A 23,252-nucleotide genomic window follows, 5' to 3' on the forward strand; every position below is an offset into this window, starting at 1 on the left:
CGTTCCCTAAGTGTAAATATAATATATTGATACTTGCACTTAGTATAAACAGCATCTATGCTTAATGCAAATAGGCGTTGCCTTTTATTTTCACCATCACCATGAACATTCCCTCAGTCAGTTTGCTGTGCCTCGAGCAAGGAGATTGCTCCCTCAAGGACCATTTGATTTTTTAGATCTTGCCCATCTAACATGCTTCCCAGATGACTGCCTTTGTACATTCCTCTACACGGGACACCATGACGAAGGCAAAGTTGTCCTGGGGAACACTCTTAACCTTTAAATGCATGAGACATCATTCACTACCCCCCCCCCCCCCCCCCTCATTAATTGTTTAAAGTTAGACATCAAACTTCTTAGTATTCCTCAATCAATCCATTTTAAACAATATAACAAGAAAAAAATAATAGAATTATAATTGAATGTCTGTTTTTCCACTAGTTTTATGTCAAAATTGTATAAGGACGCTAACGACCTGAGGTGTGTAAGATTGTACATATATTTTGTTTGCACAACAATAAATTACTCTATAATAACAAAATAGGGCGCAGTTCACCTTTATTCCACAAGGTGACAATGTCTGATACGTAATGATGAAGTGACGTCTGAAACTATAATAATTGTAATTGGCAAAACTTGAAATTGCTTAGTGATTTACTGCAGAGAGCAAGTACTGAACACAATCAAATATTAGTGTCACTGTCTCTTGATGATGGATGTGGTCAAGAAGCTGTCAATGATCAACATATTGATTTTGAAGATGTTGAAAACGAGTTTGGAGAATATGCGTGAGATGTGAATATGAGGTAGATGCTGAATATACTGGTAAAAGAGCTCTGACGAGGACAGATGATGATGGTATTAAACATCTGGTCAAACTGAAACCTTCCAAGCTCCAAAAGGTAACGAAATATGTTTTATGTTATTCTTCTGTAATTGTTACTCTAACATCAGGAGTTTTATACATTTTCGCGACAGGTAGAGATCTATCCATGTTAAATATAAATCTGGGTCGCCAACGACCCGAATATGTAAGAATGTTTGGCGAAACAGTCATGCATTTAAGCGTTAAAAATAAAGGAAGGACCTAATTTTTCTTCAGCCCAGTGAATGACGACACCAGCCCTTCTTCCAACCCAATGCCCAGCCAGAAAGCACTGGGCTGCACGGGACATTTGCCTGAGCCCACCGCAGACAGAGGGCCCGAGCCTTGCGAGTCTGACCAGGTGTGTGAGCTGGCAGCACCATCTGTTGTTGTGGGAGTCATAAGCCCCGTTTCCACCAAAATTACCCGGAACAATTTGTACCAGGAACTTTTTTACAGGAACTTTTCTCCCCCCCAGACCTGCAGCTGTCTGCGTTTCGACCGCGATAAAGTTCCGAGAAGATTAGGCAAATTAGTCCGGTGATGTAGGACTGCACGCGACTGCTCCTCCAAATCAGAGAAGGACATGTAATCATTTGTGTGTGTACCGATTGAAAGGACTGTTTACATGAGACGTTCTCTAAACCGATCTGATGTTTACATGTGATGACTTTCAATCGCAATCATTTTGTCACATGCAGTTTGTCTGCCGCATCAAAAATGTCGCCGCTGTTTTCTCCAGCAGCTGAATGTGTTTACTGTAGCCATAGCAACTCTTAACGGCCACCAGGACTAATACAGTATTATTTATATCTATTTGCTGTAAAGTGTAATAATCATCCCAGAGAAAAAAATCTTCTGTCAGGCGCAGTTAAAGTAAAAACTGCCCGGGGCAATATACGTTGTGTCATTACTCCAACATTATCTTCATAACTCACGAAATAAAAAGTTTACCCCTCAGAAAAATTTACTTTCCTCTCTTGTCAACATGAGCGCGGCGCGCGCCGTCACGTCATGTAAGGACACACACTTAAAAGTAATCGGTCAGGTCGTTTACATGGTGAAAAAAAATTAATAACGAGTATGGAAGAGATTCAAGCTGTGCTGCTTTTGCTGGTTATGTATAGGTTTACGAGGTAATTAACAACGACAGAAAAGAGCACTAATATGCAGATTCAGCAGCATGCAGCATATTCAGAAAGCTTGTAAAGCTAGATTTAAAATGACAATATATTATTATCAGCTATTACGGACATTGAACGTGAGATGGCTGAGACGACCGCGCGCCACCAGACAGAGATATTTATTGAACGCAAAAGACTTTTAAAATGCCTGTTGAACTTAAAAATGCTGCGTGAGCTCAACCAATCAGCATGTTCAGCGCCCAAGTCCCGCCCTCGAAAGTTCCTGAACTTTGAAAAAGTACTACCTCGCGAGCAGGGCCGTTTGGAGGGGGAAATATTTACCCGGAACTTCATTTATACCCTGGTTCCTGCGGTCTAAACACACGAAGTACCACCCAAAGTTCCTAGTTCCTGGGTAAAGTTCCTGTGGTGGAAACGGGGCTATAGTGGAGTTTGAGGGTACTGAAGGGAGCCCCACCCACAATCCTGCTATTGAGAGTGAGTTTCTGATGATTCTAATGAACTGTTGTTTTGATTTTGGACAATCCTTTAAATCCTTCGCCACAGTCTTGTCCACTAACGTAAAACCCACAACACACACTCGTAACACATACTCGTAACACACGCCGAATGCGAACGCTTCACTAACACCCAACACACCTCATAACACACACTCGTCTTCTCGTCACGTGATCACTGCTGCGCAAACTCCAACAATTTGTTTTAGATGAGCTGATGAAATTGAAGCGCGTTCAAGCGATTGTTATGATTATCCACCTGAAGGAAATTGTTTTTATTTTTTATAAAAAGCAAACTAGAGTGGAGCCGTTATATAAACTTCACCCTCACACTCCTTCATGACCAGGTCATGAGAATATGAGACAGATTTTCACCTAGACGAGAAATCTTGTCACAGTTTTATTACTGCTTACACGTTCATGTCATATCCGATCTGTGCCACATGAGAGGAAAAAACGGAATTGGGTCACTTGAACCATGCAGTGTAAATGGGGCCAAACTTGCGGGCCATCCGCTGGACTCCACCCCTCCGGCTCCATCTGGCTCCACCCTCCAACAAGCTCCGCCTCAGTTGGTCAGATTCCACCTCATTCCTTCCACCCGAAGGAATCTTTGCTCGTCTTCAAGGTGTCTTGCTGACGAAACAGTGGAGACGTGGGCCAACATCCTGGCTGTGGCCTGGGTCACTGTCTGGTGCCTCCTGCTCCTGGCTTCTCGCTGGCTTTTTCCACTATCTTCACCACCTTTGTTTCTTCAGTTTTCACCTCTCCTCCTCCACCAAAAACTCCTCCCATCAGTGAACTGTCGGCGCAAGGTCACACCTTTCCGGGAGGCGCGTAAAGTCACAGTTGTATTTAGTTTAGTTTGGTTTTCTGTCTTTGCTGCGTTCATTTCCTGTCTGCATGTCTGATGTTTTAAGGTTATTGATTTAATTGAAGTATTCTGGTCGGCTGTGTTCCTTTGTTATCAGGTGTATTTAAATTCATGTGTTTCTGCGTTTAGTTGTTTGGTCTTGTCTGTGTTAACAGTTGTGTTCCCTCGCCTCCCTTATTTGGATTATTCTGTGAAAAAAACTTCACAACTTTACTTCACAAAATGCTAAACCTGTTCATCTACCTGCAACCAAGTGTGACCCAGTGATTTCTGATATGATTCATGAGCAGTCCGGCGTTATTGGTCTCAAAATAGCTAATTGCTGTTTGCATCAGTAAATCAATCTAGTGACTAAACGATCAACTTCACAGTTACTTTAGTAGCATGAATTTAAGTTGTGAATGAATAATATAGAGAAAACAATCAAAGAACCTATTTAATACTACATAATTAATGCTTTTCACGATTAGATAGTCTTGAGAGCTGTAATATTATAAACAATAAACATAGTAAAAACGTTTGAGAGAATTCCACAAACAATACTTATTTCATATGCAAAGACGTCAGCCAATCACAGCAGTGGGCGTTTACAGTGAAATCTCACAGCAGCCAATCACAGTTTATGTGTGTGTGTGAGTGTATATAATACCTTTAGCGATGTCCATGGCCCAGGTCATAATCTGCTTCATACTGATGTCTTCACTCTCTGCACTGGACAGATAGTCATACAGAGATCCAGCACTGGCGTACTCTACAAACACACACACACACACACACACACACACACACACACACACACACACACACACACACACACACACACACACACACACACACACACACACACACACACACACACACACACACACACACACACACACACACACACACACACACACACACACACACACATATGTTGGTCTATGTGGTTTACAGGGACTCTCCATAGGCGTAATGGTTTTTATACTGTACAAACCATATTTTCTATCCCCTTACACTGCCCCTGCCCCTAAACCTACCCATCACACACACACACACACTGCCCCTGCCCCTAAACCTACCCATCACAGGAAACATTCTGCATTTTTACTTTCTCAAAAAATCATCATTTAGTATGTTTTTAAGGCCATTTGAATTATGAGGACATTTGATATGTCCTCATAAACCACATTTATAGTGTAATACCAGTGTAATACCCATGTAGTTATACAAATTTGTGTCCTCATAAACCACATAAACAGGCTCACACACACACACACACACACACACACACACACACACACACACACACACACACACACACACACACACACACACACACACACACACACACACACACACACACCACAGATACAATACAAATTAAAACACAAAACCTCTCTCATTGGGCAGTAGTTTTACATATCACTGCTGTGAGACGCAGTGCACTATTAGTTGTCATCTAATGCTGTGATATAGTGCTTGCTGTTAAACACTATTTATCACAATATCCTGTTTCTGAGCTAAAAACCCTCATCAATGACATCATCTAAATACACTGGAACATTCAGAAACCACATGATGACTTATATACAGAAAAACTGACATCTACTGCACACAGGACAAGAGGAAACACACCTGTAATGTTATTTTATTTGCATGGTGTAGTACTTGTTTAAAGGCATCGGGTAACATGATTCAATGAAAAATTGTCTCAAACTCTGACAGCCCTTTTTGCAGAAAAACAAACATCTGAGAGCAGTCTAAGCTATGGACTTTGACTCCATTTCAAGACACACCTTATTTAGTTATTTCATGTTTAGATGCCCCATATGACCACACTGATCCATGTCACTAACATGAGTGAATATGATTTTTAATAAGTATTTTCTTATTAAGTATTAATAAGTGTATTCAAAGCTGAATTTTCAGCATCATTACTTCAGTTTTTAGTGTCACATGATCCTTCAAAAACCATTCTAATATGGTGATTTTGATTGACCAATGTTGAATATTATAGTGCTGTCAATCGAAGAAAATAATTAATCGCAAAATGTTCTGTAATTTATTGTGATTAATTCACCTAACATTAAAGTTTTTAATATTTTTATATTGTATATTGTAAATTAATGTACATGCAGTATATATGAAGTATTTGTTTAATCACATCTTTTTTATGAAATAAGGCATCACAAATACCAATACTATCTATTAAATATAGATTTTTTAGTTTTGATTTAATTTGATTGAATATATCAAATTAGCATTTAAGAAATAAATTAAATAGTTGATTTATAAAAATGCCAGTACTCCATTTAATGTCTAAATTAATATCAGTAATATTGGGTTATTAAAATATATGTGTAATATAACATACACCGACCGATCAGGCATAACATGACCTAATATTGAGTTGGTTCCCCTTTTTCTGCCCAAACAACCCTGACCCGTCGCGGAATGGACTCCACTAGACCAGGTGTGCTGTGGTTTCTGGCACCAAGATGATAGCAGAAGATCCTTTAAGTCCTGTAAGTTGTCAGGTGGGGCCTCCATTGATCGGACTTGTTTGTTCAGCACATCCCACAGATGCTCATGTGGATTGAGATCTGGGGAATTTGGAGCCCAAGTCAACGCCTCAAACTCGCTGTTGTGCTCCTTAAACCATTCCTGAATCATTTGTGCTTTGTGTCAGGAGCATTATCTGCTGGAAGAGCCACAGCCACCAGAATACCGTTCTCATGAAAGGGTGAACATGGTCTCAACAATGCTTTGGTAGGTGGAGCGTGTCAAAGTAACATCCACATGGATGGAGGACTCAAGGTTTCCCAGCAGAACATTGCCCAAAGCATCACACTGCCTCCGCCGGCTCGCCTTCTTCCCATTGTGCATCCTGGGGCCATGTGTTCCCCAGGCAAGCCACGCACACACCCGACCATCCACGTGATGTAAAAGAAAACGTGATTGCTCAGACCAGGCCGCCTTCTTCCATTGCTCCGTGGTCCAGTTCTGATGCTCACGTGCCACTGTTGGTGCTTTCGGCGGGGTCAGGGGTCAGCATGGGCACCCTGATTGGTCTGCGGCTGTGCCGCCCCATACGCAACAAACTGCGATGCTCTGTGTATTCTGACACCTTTCTATCAGAGCCAGCATTAACTTCTGGAGCGATTTGAGCTCCAGTAGCTCGTCTGTTTGATCGGACCACACGGGCCAGCCTTCGCTCTCCACGTGCATCAATGAGCCTTGGCCGCCCATGACCCTGTGACCGGTTCTCCACTGTTCCTCTTGGAGCACTTTTGATAGATACTGACCACTGCAGACCGGGAACAGCCCACAAGAGCTGCAGTTTTGGAGATACTCTGACCCAGTCGTCTAGCCATCACAATTTGGCCTTTGTCAAACTCGCTCAAATCCTTACTCTTGCCCATTTTCCTGCTTTTAACACATCGACTTTGAGGACTAAATGTTCACTTGCTGCCTAATATATCCCACCCACTAACCGGAGTGATGAAGAGATCATCAGTGTTATTCACTTCACCAGTCATAATGTTACGCCTGATCGGTATATATGTAAGAAAATTAAGATTAAAGTTTAAAATTAGTCAAAAATACATAAAAAATCAGCATGTCCCACCACAAAAGACGTGTTCCCAAAAGAATGTGAAGCATCCAAAAACAGATGCATACCACTGACATATGACTGCAGTTAAGTCTTTTAATATTCATGAATATTTTATGTTTAGCTTAGGTTTAGGTCACTGTGAGCACACATCATATAATGGTCAGATTATCAGGTTCAAACAGAGATATATACACAGGGGAAATTAATAACCTCACTGACAAAGGTGTGCTAGTCATAAACATCACCTTCACCTGCTCTTATTACATTTACTTTTCATAAAGAGAGACTCAACTGTCTCTCAGGACTGCACTTTATGATCTTTTACAATCGCTGCAGCTCACTTGAGTCACACTCGCTCAGCACAACAGACGCAGACTAACACACAGCGTCTCATTACACACAGTTTTTGAATCGCAGAGGTTTGAGGCCGATTTTATCATTAAGGAACAGCAATAGTAGTAGCACTAATTCTTGAGATATGAGACAAAGGTCCTGCAATTTCGTTAATCCACTATTAATAAAAAAAAATATATATATATATATATATATATATAGTATTTTTTTAGTACACATTCTGAAAAAAAATCCCAATAATGTAGAATCTACATAATAATAATAATAATAATAATAATAATAATAATAATAATAATAATTATTATAATAATAATAATAATAATAATTAAAAACATACAGTATATTCAATAAAATTACAATACTAGTTCTGCAAATTGACTGGTAATTTGTGACCCTGGAGCACAAAACTAAGCCATAAGTCGCACGGGTATATATGTGGCAATAGCTAACAATACATTGTATGGGTCAAAATTATCATTTTTTCTTTTATGCCAAAAATCATTAGAATTAGCATATTATGTAAAGATCATGCTCCATGAAGATATTTTGTAAATTTCCTACCGTAAATATATCCAAAACTATATGCATTGCTAAGGACTTTATGAACTTTAAAGGTGATTTTCTCAATATTTATATATTTTTTGCAGCCTCAGATACCAGATTTTCAAATAATTGTATCTCGGCCAAATCCTGTCCTATCCTAGCAAACCATACATCAATGGAAAGTTTATTTCAGATGATGTATGAATCTCAATTTTAAAAAAAATTACCCATATGACTGCTTTTGTGGTCCAGTTTCTAATGTATTTATCTGGCAGATTTCATTATGTGAATTCACAAACTGGAGGCCAATGGATATTTGTATATTGCTGTTACTTCCTTATTATAATCCAAATGCAAATGAGACTGGTCTGAGGTAAACTGAGAAATTACCATTTCCTGGAGGAAGTGCCAGTGCTTGCAAGTCAAAAAAATAACCATTTGATGGTGATTTATGGGTATATGGTGATATATGGGTAATATACCTATCCTAAGTTATTATACAAATTACATCATTTTTCATCTTCAATCATCAATTTCTTAAAGTATAATTTTTATAGCGAGAATAAAGAGGTAAACCATAGAAAATAAGTATTACTTATTAATAAAAGTAACAAAACCTAAGACTAAAATTATCTATGAAGCAAAGTTTTATGTCTGTATAGAATAATAAAACACAATGTGTGAGGAATTTCAAAACAGCCCTGCCTTGCAAACACTGTAATAAATGCTGCGATTCAGAGTGACGAGTCATGTTTTACTGACCTGTAACAATTCCATAGTTGGGAGCTTCCAGGATTGCTCCATAAAACTGGATAATATTTCGATGACTGAGAACACTTAAAATCTCGGCCTGCAAATACAGCCAACGAGAAGTTTTGAAAACATGACCGATTCAAAACAGATTCAAGACATTTTCATTACAAATTATATTATCAGCATAACAATTTAAGTAAAATGTTGATTTTAAAAAAGTCTGATACTTTTGTGTGATTTTATTAACTTCTTAAGCGGTTAGTTCCTCCATTAAATTATATTTTTTTAACATAATTTTCCCCCGACCAAATGGTACCATCCCAAAGCCATTATGCTCGAAAATCACTATATCCGAAGAACAAAGACAACAATGAATCTAGCACTTAAAAGTAAATACACTTCACCCCAAAGACAAACACTGCACTCAGCTGAAACTAATATGACTTAATTATGAGACAATTTTCTCTTAAAGACATAGTCTATGAATTTCAGTTCACAAAAGACGCTGTGAGAGCGCACATCTCTCTCCGTTGAGCGGGGGGAGGCGTAACCGCGCTGGTCGGACTGGAGTCGACACACAGAGAGGCAATTAAAATGATTATCACACTGACAATTAAAGCATGTGTATGAAAAGCTCGGGCGACTCTCACTCCCACCTCTTTTTCAATCTTTAGAAGCTTTTTCACCGCCACCTCTTTGTCCTGCGAGAGCCAGCGAGCGCGATACACGCTCCCGAAACTCCCGCCGCCGCAGTTCTCGTAGAAGAGGATGTCATCGGATTTGATCTGCACAAAGGAGCCGCCCAGAGATGCCATAGCATAATGGCACTTTGAAGCACGCTTCTCTCCTGGAGAACGAAGAAAAGAGGAGAGGATGAGAGGAGAACGAGGGACGAGACTGCTGTGATTTGATCTGCCACTGAGACAACTGCACTTCTACTTTAATGAACACACACACACACACAAACACCGCAAGCTGTCAGACGGTCTCCGCTCACTTCTGCTAACACGTTTTGCTCGAGTGTCACAAGCTGGTGTGAACTTAATATTTGCCGCTGTGTGTTTATGTGTTCTTCTGACAGTTTGCATGCCTGTCTAGCTGCACAAGTTTATCACGGTGATATATTTAAATCAGCAAGATTCATAACAACAAGCTTCAGTTAATGGCAGAAATCACAAAGTTTGGCATTTGATCAACAAGTATACTGACAATGCATCGCTGGTCTTGTGCTGTAGGACACTCATGTGAGCAGTCCTGATATTCCTCATATCTGAAATCACATGACACATTATGATCCACACACAAGGGACGTAACCACCATAGACATTTACAATTAGCCAAATTTAAAATTCTTGCACGGCTCTCCTGCACTCCATCACGCAGAGTATGTTAGGCTCAGAAAAAGTTTTAAAAGCGACATTTTTAGTCTAGTCAGCCTCAGGTCTAATGGCGATCGTCAATGTCAAAATGATTGAGATGGCCAATCAAATCAAAGTAGGCGGGGTTTATGTTCTCTTTTCGCTCATTCACAGTCTTCACACAGACAAGTGCGTCAATCTATTAATGCCATTGAAATCACAAAACAGACTGCACACAAACTTGTCCCTGCTCTTAATTTACAATCTTTGAACATCTTTGATTTTTATGAAGAAAAAAAAATATGAGAGCAGATTAGAACCTTTAACATTATAAACTGGGTTTACAAAAATTGTACCAACAGACAACTAAGGAATTCAAATATTAACAACGGATCTATGTATTTAACGGGAAGAATCTCGAGACTAATGATTTGACAGAAATTAATGCGACTATTTGCAAAAAATACCAAAATGATTACAAAACCGATTTCCAAACGTTGTTTGGAAAACAACGGACAGTGTACAAATTGTGAATAAAACAGAATGCAATGATGTGGAAGTTTCAAATTTTAATATTTTATTCAGAATACAATATAGATCACATATCAAATGTTTAAAGGGGTGGTAAAACACGATTCCACTTTTCTAACTTTAGCTAGTGTGTAATGTTGCTGTTTGAGCATAAACAACATCTGCAAAGTTACAACGTTTAAAGTTTAAAGCCCAGGGAGATATTTGCTTTTAAAGAAATCTATTTCTAAGGACTACAGCAAACGGCTGGTTGGGACTACAGACTTTTCCTCCAGGGTTGGTGGCATCACCAGCTCCAATATTTACATAAAAACCCCTCCTCCAAGAATATTAAATAAGGGGGGCGAGGCCATTTTTTATTGCTGTGGAGACGAGTTGGTCGTGAAAAGCAGACGAAGCGCTGTTATTTTCATCTGGATTGCAGGTTCACTTTGTTCAGCATTCCTAGGCACGGGGGAGTTAGGGATCAATGGTTAAAATTTAAATCTCGCTCTCTGTGCTGCACATTTTACGGAGGAAAGCTAACAATCGTTGTGAGTTCAAAGCTGGATTCGCACAATGGCTCGTCCTTAAAGATGGAACAGTTCCAACTTTTAAAAAAAGAAGCTGTTGATGGGCCACAACCTATAAATATGATTTATTTTTCATTGATGTGTTTTCCTGTAATAGTTGGTATTGTTAATTGTACGTTGTAGCAAGGAAGTAAACAAATAAGACCGCTGTTTGTCTCTGCAAACCAGTTTGTTAACCCTTTGACGCGTACGATTAACTTTCTAGGCTGGTTCCTGGAGCGTATGATCACATATATGTGGTTAGAACGTTCAGCGATTAACTGCCGAAATTAAAAAATGTAAATCTGCTTTAGCGCATTGACTGGCGCTGAGACTGAGTGAGTGAGACTGACTGGGCTCAGTATCTTTTAATGTTTATTGTGGGTTTCCTACACTTCAAATTACATTACACAATCACAAAATTGTCACATATATCAGGAGAAGTGGATGATCTTAGGTTTTAAATCCAGCAGGCTCCGTCAGTGATAACTTTATGAATCAACTAACACAATCATTTTCTACCCTGTTCCTGTCACATAAGGTGAATTCAGGGTGATTAGGACACATTATCCAAGTCATTTCAATGCCAAAAAGTGTCCCAATCACCTTGAATTCACCCTATATCAGGAGAAGTTGATGATCTTGTGTTGTAAATCCAGCATGCCCCATCTCCGTCAGTGTTGTCAACATATAAGGGCAGCACGGACGCCCACAGCCCGTGATAACTTTACCGATCAACTAACACAAACATATGTGATCCGTCACAGAAACCAGGGACACAAGTCGGCAACTCTACTATTGAGAAAAATGAGAAAGAAGCTTTTTTTTTCTTCCAAATTATGTGATATTCGTATATTTTGAGGTTGAAATTGCCTTGTTTTGTCTGTGTTTATTTCCATACTGGCTTTTGTTATTGCCCCGCCCTCCAAGGGACGAGTGGCTAATTATTTATGTAGCGCTCTGACCGGCTGTAGAGATGATCTAAGCGATGATGAAAGTGGCATAATAAGACTGGATAATACCCTAATCTACAACTGAGCGAAGATGAAGAAGAGGAAGAATGTATCAAACTGGCGTTAGACGAGTTGGACAGTAAGAAATCAGAGGCTATATCGATAGTAACATTTGACGGGGATAATGGCAGAGAAATGGGTCGAATCTTTAACCGTGGCTATAGTGTAGGGGTAAGACGCATGTCATCAAGTTTTGACGCAACTCGATCAGAGGATCAGAGGATCGAATCTGCCTTTTGCCAAGCTCTCTCTACTCCCTTTTCCCATCACATATCAGATCGGAAAGGCATTTATTTTCAAAAAGAATTGAGAAAATGTTAGAAAAGAGGAACCTATTGTTCTTAACTGTCGTTTTAATTGTAATCGTTAGCATCGTATCACTTGCCAAAAAAAACCATTACAATAATGGGCTTTTAGATGGTAATGTTAGCATCTTTATTATTAGTAGTATGCGGTCCGATTTTTCCCGTTGCGTCTGTCGTTCCTAGCAACCATGCAGCTTTACTGGGGGTATGGCTTATCTAAATGAGATGTAAATGAGCCCTACTGTCACTCCCAGCAGGTGAGAACAGGTGAGAACTGCAAAACTTCAGAGGCTTTTTTCTCTCGTTTACACTTTTCAAAAGGCATACATTCAGATGGCCACAACTTCTCCAAATATTATCAGATTTTCATGTTTTACACATCGTTGGAAAGCTTGGAGACTACACTTTCAGAATCTGTGACTCAAAATGCCCCAGAACCGACTTTTGTCCCTTCTTTCCATGACTGGTCACATATTCTACCCTGTTCCATCACGTAATGTCACATTAAAAACATAATCAACCCTTTGAAAGAATGTGTTTTACCACCCCTTTAAACTGAAAATTTATAATTTTAAGGGAAAAATAAGTTGACATTAAATTTCAAGGCATCAACACATTTCAAAAAAGTTGGGACAAGGCCATGTTTACCACTGTGTGGCATCCCCTCTTCTTTTTATATCAGTCTGCAAACGTCTAGGAACTGAGGAGACAAGTAGCGCAAGTTTTGGAATAGGAATGTTGTCTCATTCTTGTCTAATACAGGCTTCTAGTTGCTCCACTGTATTAGGTCTTCTTTATCACATCTTCCTCTTTATGATGTGCCAAATGTTTTCTATGAGTGAAAGATCTGGACTGCAGGCTGGCCATTTCAGTACCCAGATCCTTCTTCTATGCAGCCATAATGTTGTAATTGATGCTGTATGTGGTCTGGCATTGTCATGTTGGAAAATGCAATGTCTTTCCTAAAAGGGACAATGAATGCTCCATATGTTGTTCTCGAACTTTGATATATCTTTCAGCATTGATGGTGCCTTTCCAGATGTGTAAGCTGCTCATGCCACACACACTCATGCAACCCCATACCATCAGAGATGCAGCTTCTGAACTGAGTGCTGATAACAACTTGGGTTGTCTTTGTCCTCATTAGTCTTGATGACATGGTGTCCCAGTTTTCCAAAAGGAACTTCAAATTATGATTCGTCTGACCACAGAACAGTTTTCCACTTTGCCACAGTCCATTTTAAATGAGCCTTGGCCTAGAGAAAACATCTGTGCTTCTGGATTATGTTTAGATATGGCTTCTTTTTTGACCTTTTGAGTTTTTTAGCCAGCAACGGCGAATGGCACGGTGGATTGTGATCACCGACAAGTGAATCCGACAAATTTCTGGAAGTATTCCTGAGCCCATGTTGTGATTTCCATTACGGTATCATTCCTGTATGTGATGCAGTGCCGTCTAAGGGCCAGAAGATCACGGGCATCCAGTATGGTTTTCCGGCCTTGACCCTTACACACAGAGATTGTTCCAGATACTCTGAATCTTTGGATGATATTATACGCTATAGGTGATAACTTCAAACTCTTCACAATTGTTCTCTGAGAAACTTCTTTCTGATATTGCTACACTATATTTCTCTGGCATTGGGGAAATTGGTGATCCTCTGCCCATCTTGACTTCTGAGAGACACTGCCACTCTGCCACTCTTTTTATACCCAATCATGTTACTGACCTAATAAGTTGCAAATTGGTCCTCCAGCTGTTCCTTATATGTACATTTAACTTTTCCGGCCTCTTATTGCTACCTGTCCCAACTTTTTTGGAATTTGTAACTCTCATGAAATCTAAAATGAGTCAATATTTGGCATGACATTTCAAAATGTCTCACTTTCAACATTTGATATGTTATCTGTATTCTATTGTGAATAAAATATAAGTTTATGAGATTTGTAAATTATTTCATTCCTTTTTTATTCACAATTTGTACAGTGTCCCAACTTTTTTGGAATCGGGTTTGTATGTCCCAACTAGAATTAGACCTAGAATTTCGTTCAAAGTTATGTTTCTGTATACTTTATAAAAATGTAATTCTGAAGTCAACTGCCAAGAGTGCTGGTGGAAAACTTGCGTCCAGGGTTTGCTAGTCACTCTAACACGGATGGATCCCCCCCCCCCCCCCCCCCCATGTTATCACCTCAGGGAAGGCACTTTGTGCAAGAGGAACACCCAGTCAGTTGTCTGTAACTGGTAGTACCCAAAAGCACACAGGACAAAACTGGATTATAAAATCTCATAAAGGAATTGAGAATCTCTCTACATATTTCTGTTAGAGAAGTGCAGTTTGTTAGAGCCCAGAGGGGTGACACACTTCTCGTGAAGTTATGCAACACTTCATGGACTCCTAATGGGAATGGCATGCCTTGTGCCTGGTATGACAATGCAATGGGCCATCCTCTGTTTGGACAAAGCCTTCCCCTTCTGCCCCCAAAGTAGACAAAGAGCTGCTCAGAGCTTCTAAAGCTATGCATACGGTCCAAGTGAACATTCAGGGCGTGTACTGAACACAGCAACGACAAGGCAGGGTCTGCCTCATCCTGAGGCAAGTGCTGGCAAACTCACCACTTGGTCCCTGAAAGGACTAATGGGAACTTTGAGCATGTAGCCTGGCTAGGGTCTCAAGACCATGTGAGAGCATGTTGGAAATCCAAGCATGTTACGCTGGCAGAGAACACCTGTAGGTCCCCAACCCTCTTGATGAAAGTATTGTTGTCAGGAGGGCTGTATTCATAGAGAGGGCATTTAGCTCTAACTGCTCTGACTCCAAGGACTCAAACAAGCTCACTGTGGGCCCAGCAGAATGTGTTTCTGCAACATCTTGAACAGAAGCTTGTGCAGGGCCCGATGGGGGCATTAAGAAAGTGTACTTTTTCGATCTAACTCAATGCAATCTACTCTTCAATTCTCATTGGCCTTTTTCCTCAGAGGTGTTTGGGGCTGCAAAGTGTGACCCCTAGTGTCAGTCATCAACACCACCTCAAAGTGACTGACAGATAGGGAATATTACAGTTTGCACTTAAATTTAACCCCAAATGTGTTGTTATGTCATCATTTACTCACCTTCATGTCAGACTGTAAGAGTTTGAGAACCTGAGAACCTTTAAGACTTTTGTTCATCTTCAGAACACCAATGAAGATATTTTAATGAAATCTGAGCGATTTCTGTCCCTCGATTGACAGCTATGCAACTAGCAGTTTGACGCTTACAAAAGTTCATTAAAAAGATATTATAAATAATCAATATGAATTGAGTAGTTTAGTCCAAATTTTCTGAAGAAATACTTAATATGATGAACAGATTGAATTTAGGCTTTTATTAAAGGTGTCATGATTTGGCTTGTTTTATTTTTTCATACCGTTGTCAACTTATTCAACAATCAACCAAGATATTGTGCTATTCCTGGTTGTGGAAGAACACAGTCGCTGCACAAGCTTCCATCGGATCCTAATATTACGAATGTGTGATACTTGTGGGCACATATAATGACATATAATGACTTCCCCGGCTTACGTGGGGAAGACATTATATGTGTGTTCGATTAATTTCACTGTGAAATCGTTTGTAAACAAGTCTCAGGTTGAGCTGGATTTGCAGACATATTGAGATTAAAACTCAAAGTTGTGCCTTCTATATTGGATCCGACAGGAATGGTGCAACACACTTATGTGAGTAAAACGCCTTTTTTATATGTAATAGTAGTCCCGGTGTTATGTGTTTTCCAGACGGGCCACCAAAATCCAATCCTAGCCGTGGGCGTTTACTTCCAAGTCTTCAGTGCGGCACGCCCATCAAAACCCAGCGTTCAGGAGAGAGCCTCAAAACCAGTGTAGAAAATAGCCTATTACTTATTAGTGATGATGTTGTTTTTGAATGTAAAAATAACACGAATGTCATTAGTTGACCTCAGACAACAGTATACATTTTTTTTTTCAAGCCAGTTCATGACACCTTTCATTTCTGTTACAAAGAGAAATTAAAGTCTTACTGGTTTGGTACGACATGAGGGTTGAGTAATTAATTAATAACAGAATTATAATATCTTGGGAACTATCTATAAGGAACTAAGGAACTAACTATTCTTGGGAACTATCCTTTTAAGTATATTCTTTTAAAATATATTTCTGTAATAAGTACTCTTTGTAAGTATGCTAAAGTTACAAGGGAAATCATAGACTGCCCATTTGCTCACAGTCTTTTTACACTGATCTAGAATATTTAACAATGTTTTTTCATGCTAATGCAATCATTTACACTATTGCTGACATCACAATCTATTAAGTGAAAAAGTGAAAGTGACATGTGAAGGCCAAGTATTGTAACCCATACTCTGAATTTGACCTCTGTATTTAACCCATCCAAGTTAGCACACACACATTAGGAGTAGTGAATGCACACACACTGCAAACAGTGGACACACACACACACACACACACACACACACACACACACACACACACACACACACACACACACACACACACACACACACACACACACACACACACACACACACACACACACACACACACCCAGAGCAGTGGACAGCCATTTACTGTGGCGCCTGGGGAAAGACTGGGGGTTTGGTGCTTTGCTCAAGGGTACCCCAGTCATTTCCTGCCGGTATTGACAGTCAAACCCACATCCTTCAGGTTACCAACTTGAATAGCAACTGAACTGCAACATCCTTTTAAGCAACCATGAAGAATAGCTCAGCAATCATATAGCAACATGCTAACAGGTAGAGGTTGATATATCGGGCCAGTAATTGTCATTTTTTAAAGGTCCCATTCTTCGCAATTCCATCTTTCAAACTTTAGTTAGTGTGTAATGTTGCTGTTGGAGCATAAATAATACCTGTAAAATTATAAAGCTCAAAGTTCAATGCCAAGCGAGATATTTTATTTAACAGAAGTTCCCTTCCCTTTCATTTCTGAAGGAGGGACTTCATAGAACAAGGAAATCATCAGGCCGTTTTTAGGACAGAGGAAACAGCGCTGTACAGATAAGTCAATTGTGTGAAAAATACTGTGTTTTTACACGCGAAACATAAACTCATGTTATATTGCACACTGTAAACACAATCAAAGCTTCGTAAACACGCAAAGAACGGGACCTTTAATATATTGGCATCGTCCGATATCCGTTTAGCAGTGCCGATTTAAAGTCAGGCACGTCCACGGGCAGCCCCATGTTATTGGTGTGGTGGAACGTGCTGCTGCTGCATGTGAAGGAACCCTAGCCAAAACTTTTGCCGGTCCTGGAGGCTTAAAAGTCCTATGGCCAATTGGCCATATATTTACTATATATTACTAATAAACTTTGACGTGTTGCTTCACTTAGTGAAAGAAAAAAACGAATAGCATAGAACCGTTGGAGACTGGCACAATGCGACAGCTGGTTGAAGGTTTGCTTACTTGCGGTTAACTTTAAGGACTGTAGTCGAAAACGAGCAGCAGCTTGATTGCTAACATATTAGCACCCGATGTTTTAATTCTGTTTTATTTTTGCTGTATCGGAGTCAGAGAATTTCACTGTGTGTGGGGTAAAGGCGGCAGCTCTCACAAACACTGCAGCAGGACTGAGGGCTACGTTACTCCACCCCGCTCAAAGACAGCACCGTGTTCGGAGACAGAGCTAAGCAAGTTCAAACGCAAGCAAAAGAGCCCTTAGCTGATAATATACTGGAACAGACGAAATGGATTAGGCAGATTTGCACGTGTGTTTTCGCTTTGGAGAGCGCCAAATGCATCTATTTACAGCGTGCTTTTGCAGCGGTGAGTGATGTAGCCAATTACAGATATAGTTGTTGATCTCTTGAATGCAATCAGAATCTCACCGCTCAAAAAGGCAGAGTTTTTATTCAATGAAGAGTTAATGCAGGCTCGTGAAACTCGAGGCTATGCAGTCTGTAAAATCAATCCAATCCAGCTAAGAGACGGCCAACTGCATGCTGCAAGGTTTCAGAAGTGACATCTAAATATTAATGCTGGATTCACTCTGCACGAGACAGTTATCCTCCTGAGACCCAGAATAGAGGTTTTGCCTCTGTAATTTTATAATATAATCCCATGAGGGTAAACTCCAATAAAGACTTAAACAATAAAATGCATTTAACCAAAACAACCAGCGGATGCTGCATTAATACCATAACTACTGTCATTTGGAAGAGATGGAAACCTGTGATGCTAGACTCGGAGCGATACGTCACTCGAATTTATGTGTTACAATGGCAACACCATCAACGCTGAGATGAATCTGCAGCAGTCAGGTGGTACAGGTCAGAGCTCTTTAAGTTATTTATGTTCATTATTATTGTAATGTTATGTGCTTTGAGACATGAGTTAGTTTAAAGCCGTCTCTCGTGACGCTTTGCAGACTCTGCTGTGTGTGTGTGTTCGTGTGTTTTTGGAGACGCTCTGAAGGGAGAGTGGGATCTCATGCTTTCAAAGCTAGCTCACTATTGCTAGCCTCTCTGAAAAAAATTGCCTTACCTGGCTTTAAGAGGGAACTGAATGTAATGTTTTCAGAAACATTGCATTTATTTGATCAGATGAAAATTAATTATAGATTATATTAATGCAATGTTGTATAATAAATGCAATTATCTGAACTTTATGAGTGCCTTTTGACCCATTTTAGTAGGACTTAAATACACCTTTATTTTTATTTCATAATCACTTCTATTGTCTCTGAAATATGGTTGAAGTACTGCTGAATGTACTGACTGAAGCAGTCATTCCTATTTGAAACATGTAATTTCATGTATTTAAATATATTTGTAATTACACATTTGTAATGATGAAGATGCAATTTAGCACATTTAAAATATATAATCTTTAAATATAAAATCAAATAACAATAATCAAATACTTTACGTGAGCTGTGCTTTAGTGTGATTCCTGTCTTGTTTTCATCTGGTCTTATGTGGACTTTTATGTTATTTCCTGTTTTGCGTCATGTTCTGTAGTCCTTTGTAGTTTTTATTGTTGATTATTTCCTGTTTGTTTCCAGGTGTGTCTTGTTTGTCGGTATATTCTCCAGTGTTTCTCATGTTCTTTGTCTGGTGTTGTCCTCAGTGGATGTGAGTTGTTTTCTGTTCTGTTTTACCCCTCATTTGTATTTACTCTGTTTTGGATTTTGCCTGTGTCTCCTGTTGCTTGGGTGTTTTTGTGTGATTTTTTTTTAAATAAACTGCTATAATACTGCATTTGGATCCTCCTATTCCTTGTTTGTAAAACACTCTGGGCCCTATTTTAACGATCTGAAACGCAAGTGTCAAAGCGCGAAGCGCAAGTAACTTTGTGGGCGGGTCTCGGCGCTGTTGCTATTTTCCCGGCGGGATAAACGGCTCTTGCGCCCGGCGCAAATCTAAAATGGGTTGGTCTGAAGTAGTTTCATTATTCATAGGTGTGGTTTGGGCGTAACGTGAATAAACCAATCAGAGCGGCATCCAACATTCCCTTTAAAAGCAGGTGCACAAGTTCCATTATGGATTGCTATTATTATGGCGTATTTACCAGGCGCACGCCAGGAGCGGTTCACAGCCGAGGAGACGGATGTTCTTGTAAGAGCAGTGAAAGACAGAAGTTGTGTTGTATGGGGATGGGAGAAACCCACCCAAAATAGCGTCGGTTAAACAGTTTTTTCCATTTTTCAGTCGATTTTTTTTCCTGGTTCTTGACGGACAAACCAGTTTGTCAGATGTCCTTATATACATATATGTCTTGCCACTATTGGGCTAGATTTATGCCTATTTTTTCACATCTTCGTGGCACACCACAATGATTTCCGTCATCTCATGTGTTAATATTTTTTTAGTGTAACAATTTATGATTTGCAAAAATAACTGTTGCATCTGTGTAGATTACATGAGCAAAGTGTATGCGCGTTGTGCATGCTATACATTATGGTCAAGTTTCCCCCCTTAAAATAGCAGAATGAACAACGCGCAACACGCCACTGACTTTAGACCAGGTTTTTTTCTGGTCAGTGGCGCAACTGTTTAATGGAACAGCAAAATAGCACCAGGGATTGTTTGCGCCGGAACACGCCTCCTTTTGCGCTGAACCGCCCAGGGAGCGCAAGTTCATTCACTAGTTTAGCGACGTGCTTCTGTGGAGGGAAAAGCGCTTTGCGCGGGTGCAAAATAGGAATGACACATGCGTCATGTACAAAGTCAATTGCGCTGAGTGCAAGATAGGGCCCTCCATGTCACATTTAGTCAACACATCAAAATAAGTGTACTTCTTTAAAGCCAGGCAAAAACATTATTGAAAGAATAAGATGTACGCTTTGTATTAAGAAACATCCTCATTTATAACCTGGATGCCAGCCGAACTTAGCCCCGCCCACAACATTTTTAGGTTGGGCAATTTGGTCTGGCCTCGCTCCATAGAGGAGTAATTATCCCCGAACAGAAACTGTTCAGACCAATGAAATCATCAGGGCGGGCATTAGACGATGACGGACAGATGATCAACAGTAACATAATCATCACGTCATCAAAGGCGCTTGGATTATATTTACTCGAATCCTAAACGGAGAGCTTGTTTGTATCCGCATTCACCTTCACTATTTCTCTCAGAAATGATGATCATGTTGGGTAAGTACTCTGTGTATCATTAAATTATTTTATTTTTTTACAACACCGGCTAAGATTGTTTATTCCAGCGCGTGTGCAGACAGGGTTGCCAAGTTTTTACAACAAAATCCGCCAACTATTAGCCCTCAACAATAGCTTCTCGGGGGGTTCTCCGGGGGAAAATGGTGTTTGGGGGTAAAATGTGTGTTATTTTGGCAAGATTGCCTGCTAAAATTCGCACTCATGGGTCTATATATCACATAATAGTCGCTTCAACCCTTGGACATAGAAAACAACCGCGGAAAAAAACGCAGACTTGGCAACACAGTGCAGTTGAGCTCTGTCTGTTGACATTTGACAATGCGTCGCTTCGTTGCTCTGATTGGTTGTTGGTCTATCCAATTGATGTCTTTCCTGGTTCGGTTGAAACACGCCTCATAATCACAGCCCAATGGAGCATCAGACTCATATTCTGACTAGAACTGAGTATGACCACATCAGGCTAGTTGTTTTATACATTTCAGAGCTGAAGTTGAACACAACAAGTGTACATTCATAGTGCACTTCTTTTCTCACAAGAGTCTTCACTAATTTGTCTTCGTCATTTTTGCTCCATGTTTTTTAATCCGCTGGTGTTTGTTAGTGAATGTATGAAGTCAGTTCTCCTCAAGTTCACACAGGTGTAGAGAATCACATTAAATATGTAGATGTTCAACTAACACTGATAACCACAAAGAGTCACGGGCTGAATCTGAAATCACCCCCTAAACCCTCAATCACTCTTCCCTACATTAGTCCACTAATACAGTTCACTTGAAGGAGTGACTGAAAACGAGTGTGTGAAGTCGGACAGCCGTTGTGTGTACCTCGGTGATGAACTGAACCGATATATCAGATTCCCGATATTTAAGCCTGTTCCCATAATCGGCTATCGGTTTTGCTATATAACATCGAATTAGTTACAGCTCCGTAAAAATTAATTATTAGGCCCTTCTCCAAGAGACGTGTAAGTTAAAGGCAGAGATTAAAACAGCGCTCTGTCATCAGCATTTCATAGACCGACACAAACATTATTAATAATTTTGATATCGTACTAGATGAGATTGACTCTGTAAGAAAAATAAACAAACCCACGAATACATCATAGCTATTAATGTTTGCATATTCCAGAGAATATTCACTCTTTAGTCTATTAAACACATAAACCTTTTAAAACTGTAGTTTAAAATAAATATTTATGCTCATAGTTATGGGGAGTTGATAGACTCAACTCTCATTTATTAATTATGTTTTCCATTTGAAAACATTAGACTTTGTAAATGTATTTTGTCTGTTGTAAATATGGCTGTGTTTATAAAAAAAGGTGACACAGCATTAACGTTAAAAAGACTTTGCACTGTATTTAAAAAAAAGCACTCTTTCAGACTATTTATTGATGTAAATGTCTTTTGTTCTGTATGTAAAGGGAGTGAAATTGCTAAAAAAAATACAGTGTTTAAAAAGCTCAGTTCAGTGCTTTTGCTGTAATTGTAAAAAACAGAAATAACACAATAAATAAATATCAGTTCTATATATCGGTTATCGGCACATACACATGCAAATAATCGGTATCGGTTATAAGAAAATCATTGTCGGTCGATCACTAGTTCAAACGTTGGTGGTGCATTGTGGGATTGAATGAGTGCACTCGATAATGTCACCTATGGTTTCGGACATCACTACAAATGGCTGACCCCTCAAATAATCCCGTTTGAGGGTATAGGGGGTGATTTCGGATTCAGCTACTACGTCTCTGCATTGTCAACAATATACTCATTGTTTCATAACTGCTGTATCACTTATATCACTGTTTGTGATATGATTTCATTGACTAGTCTGTTGTGTTAACTTTCTTTTTAAATAAATGACACTTGCCTTGATATTCTCTAGCCGATGCAATGACATTCATTCATTTTCAAGTATGAATTAACAGGCTAAATACTTTTGGGGATTGCTGTATTATCTGAGTCTGATGAACAACTCTCTGCATTTCAATGCTTGTACAGAATATCCTCAAAAGAAAAAAGGATCACGGCAACATTCCTCCATTCATCTCTCGGCGTATGCTCTCTGCACTGGAACAGAAAGTAAAACCAGCGGAATAATTGGGATTTTTCTCATTCATCTAGTGAATGCCTGTGCATTCGTACAGCATGCAGAGGACAGCAGAATGAGTTTACTGAACAATA

The 23,252-nt window shown here is 39.6% G+C and overlaps 1 protein-coding gene across 3 annotated transcripts in view; it reads right to left on the reverse strand.

Moving 5' to 3' along the window:
* Positions 1–23,252, reverse strand: part of map3k20a (mitogen-activated protein kinase kinase kinase 20a) — a 76,241-nt gene that overhangs the window by 52,301 nt on the left and 688 nt on the right. For 2 of the 3 annotated variants that reach the window (XR_010904975.1, XM_067443164.1), the window contains exons 2-4: positions 9,286–9,476; positions 8,639–8,726; positions 4,031–4,132 (exon numbers count right to left, since the gene is read on the reverse strand). Coding sequence is in view for 2 of the 3 variants with exons in the window: in XM_067443164.1 (XP_067299265.1) it covers positions 4,031–4,132; positions 8,639–8,726; positions 9,286–9,444 (349 nt within the window). In the remaining variant the exon portion in view is untranslated. Of the gene's footprint in view, positions 1–4,030; positions 4,133–8,638; positions 8,727–8,856; positions 8,984–9,285; positions 9,477–23,252 lie in introns of those variants that run through there. The other variant, XM_067443162.1, reaches the window with a different exon arrangement.

This window comes from Pseudorasbora parva, chromosome 5, assembly GCF_024679245.1.
Source record: "Pseudorasbora parva isolate DD20220531a chromosome 5, ASM2467924v1, whole genome shotgun sequence".
Classification (NCBI taxonomy): domain Eukaryota; kingdom Metazoa; phylum Chordata; class Actinopteri; order Cypriniformes; family Gobionidae; genus Pseudorasbora; species Pseudorasbora parva.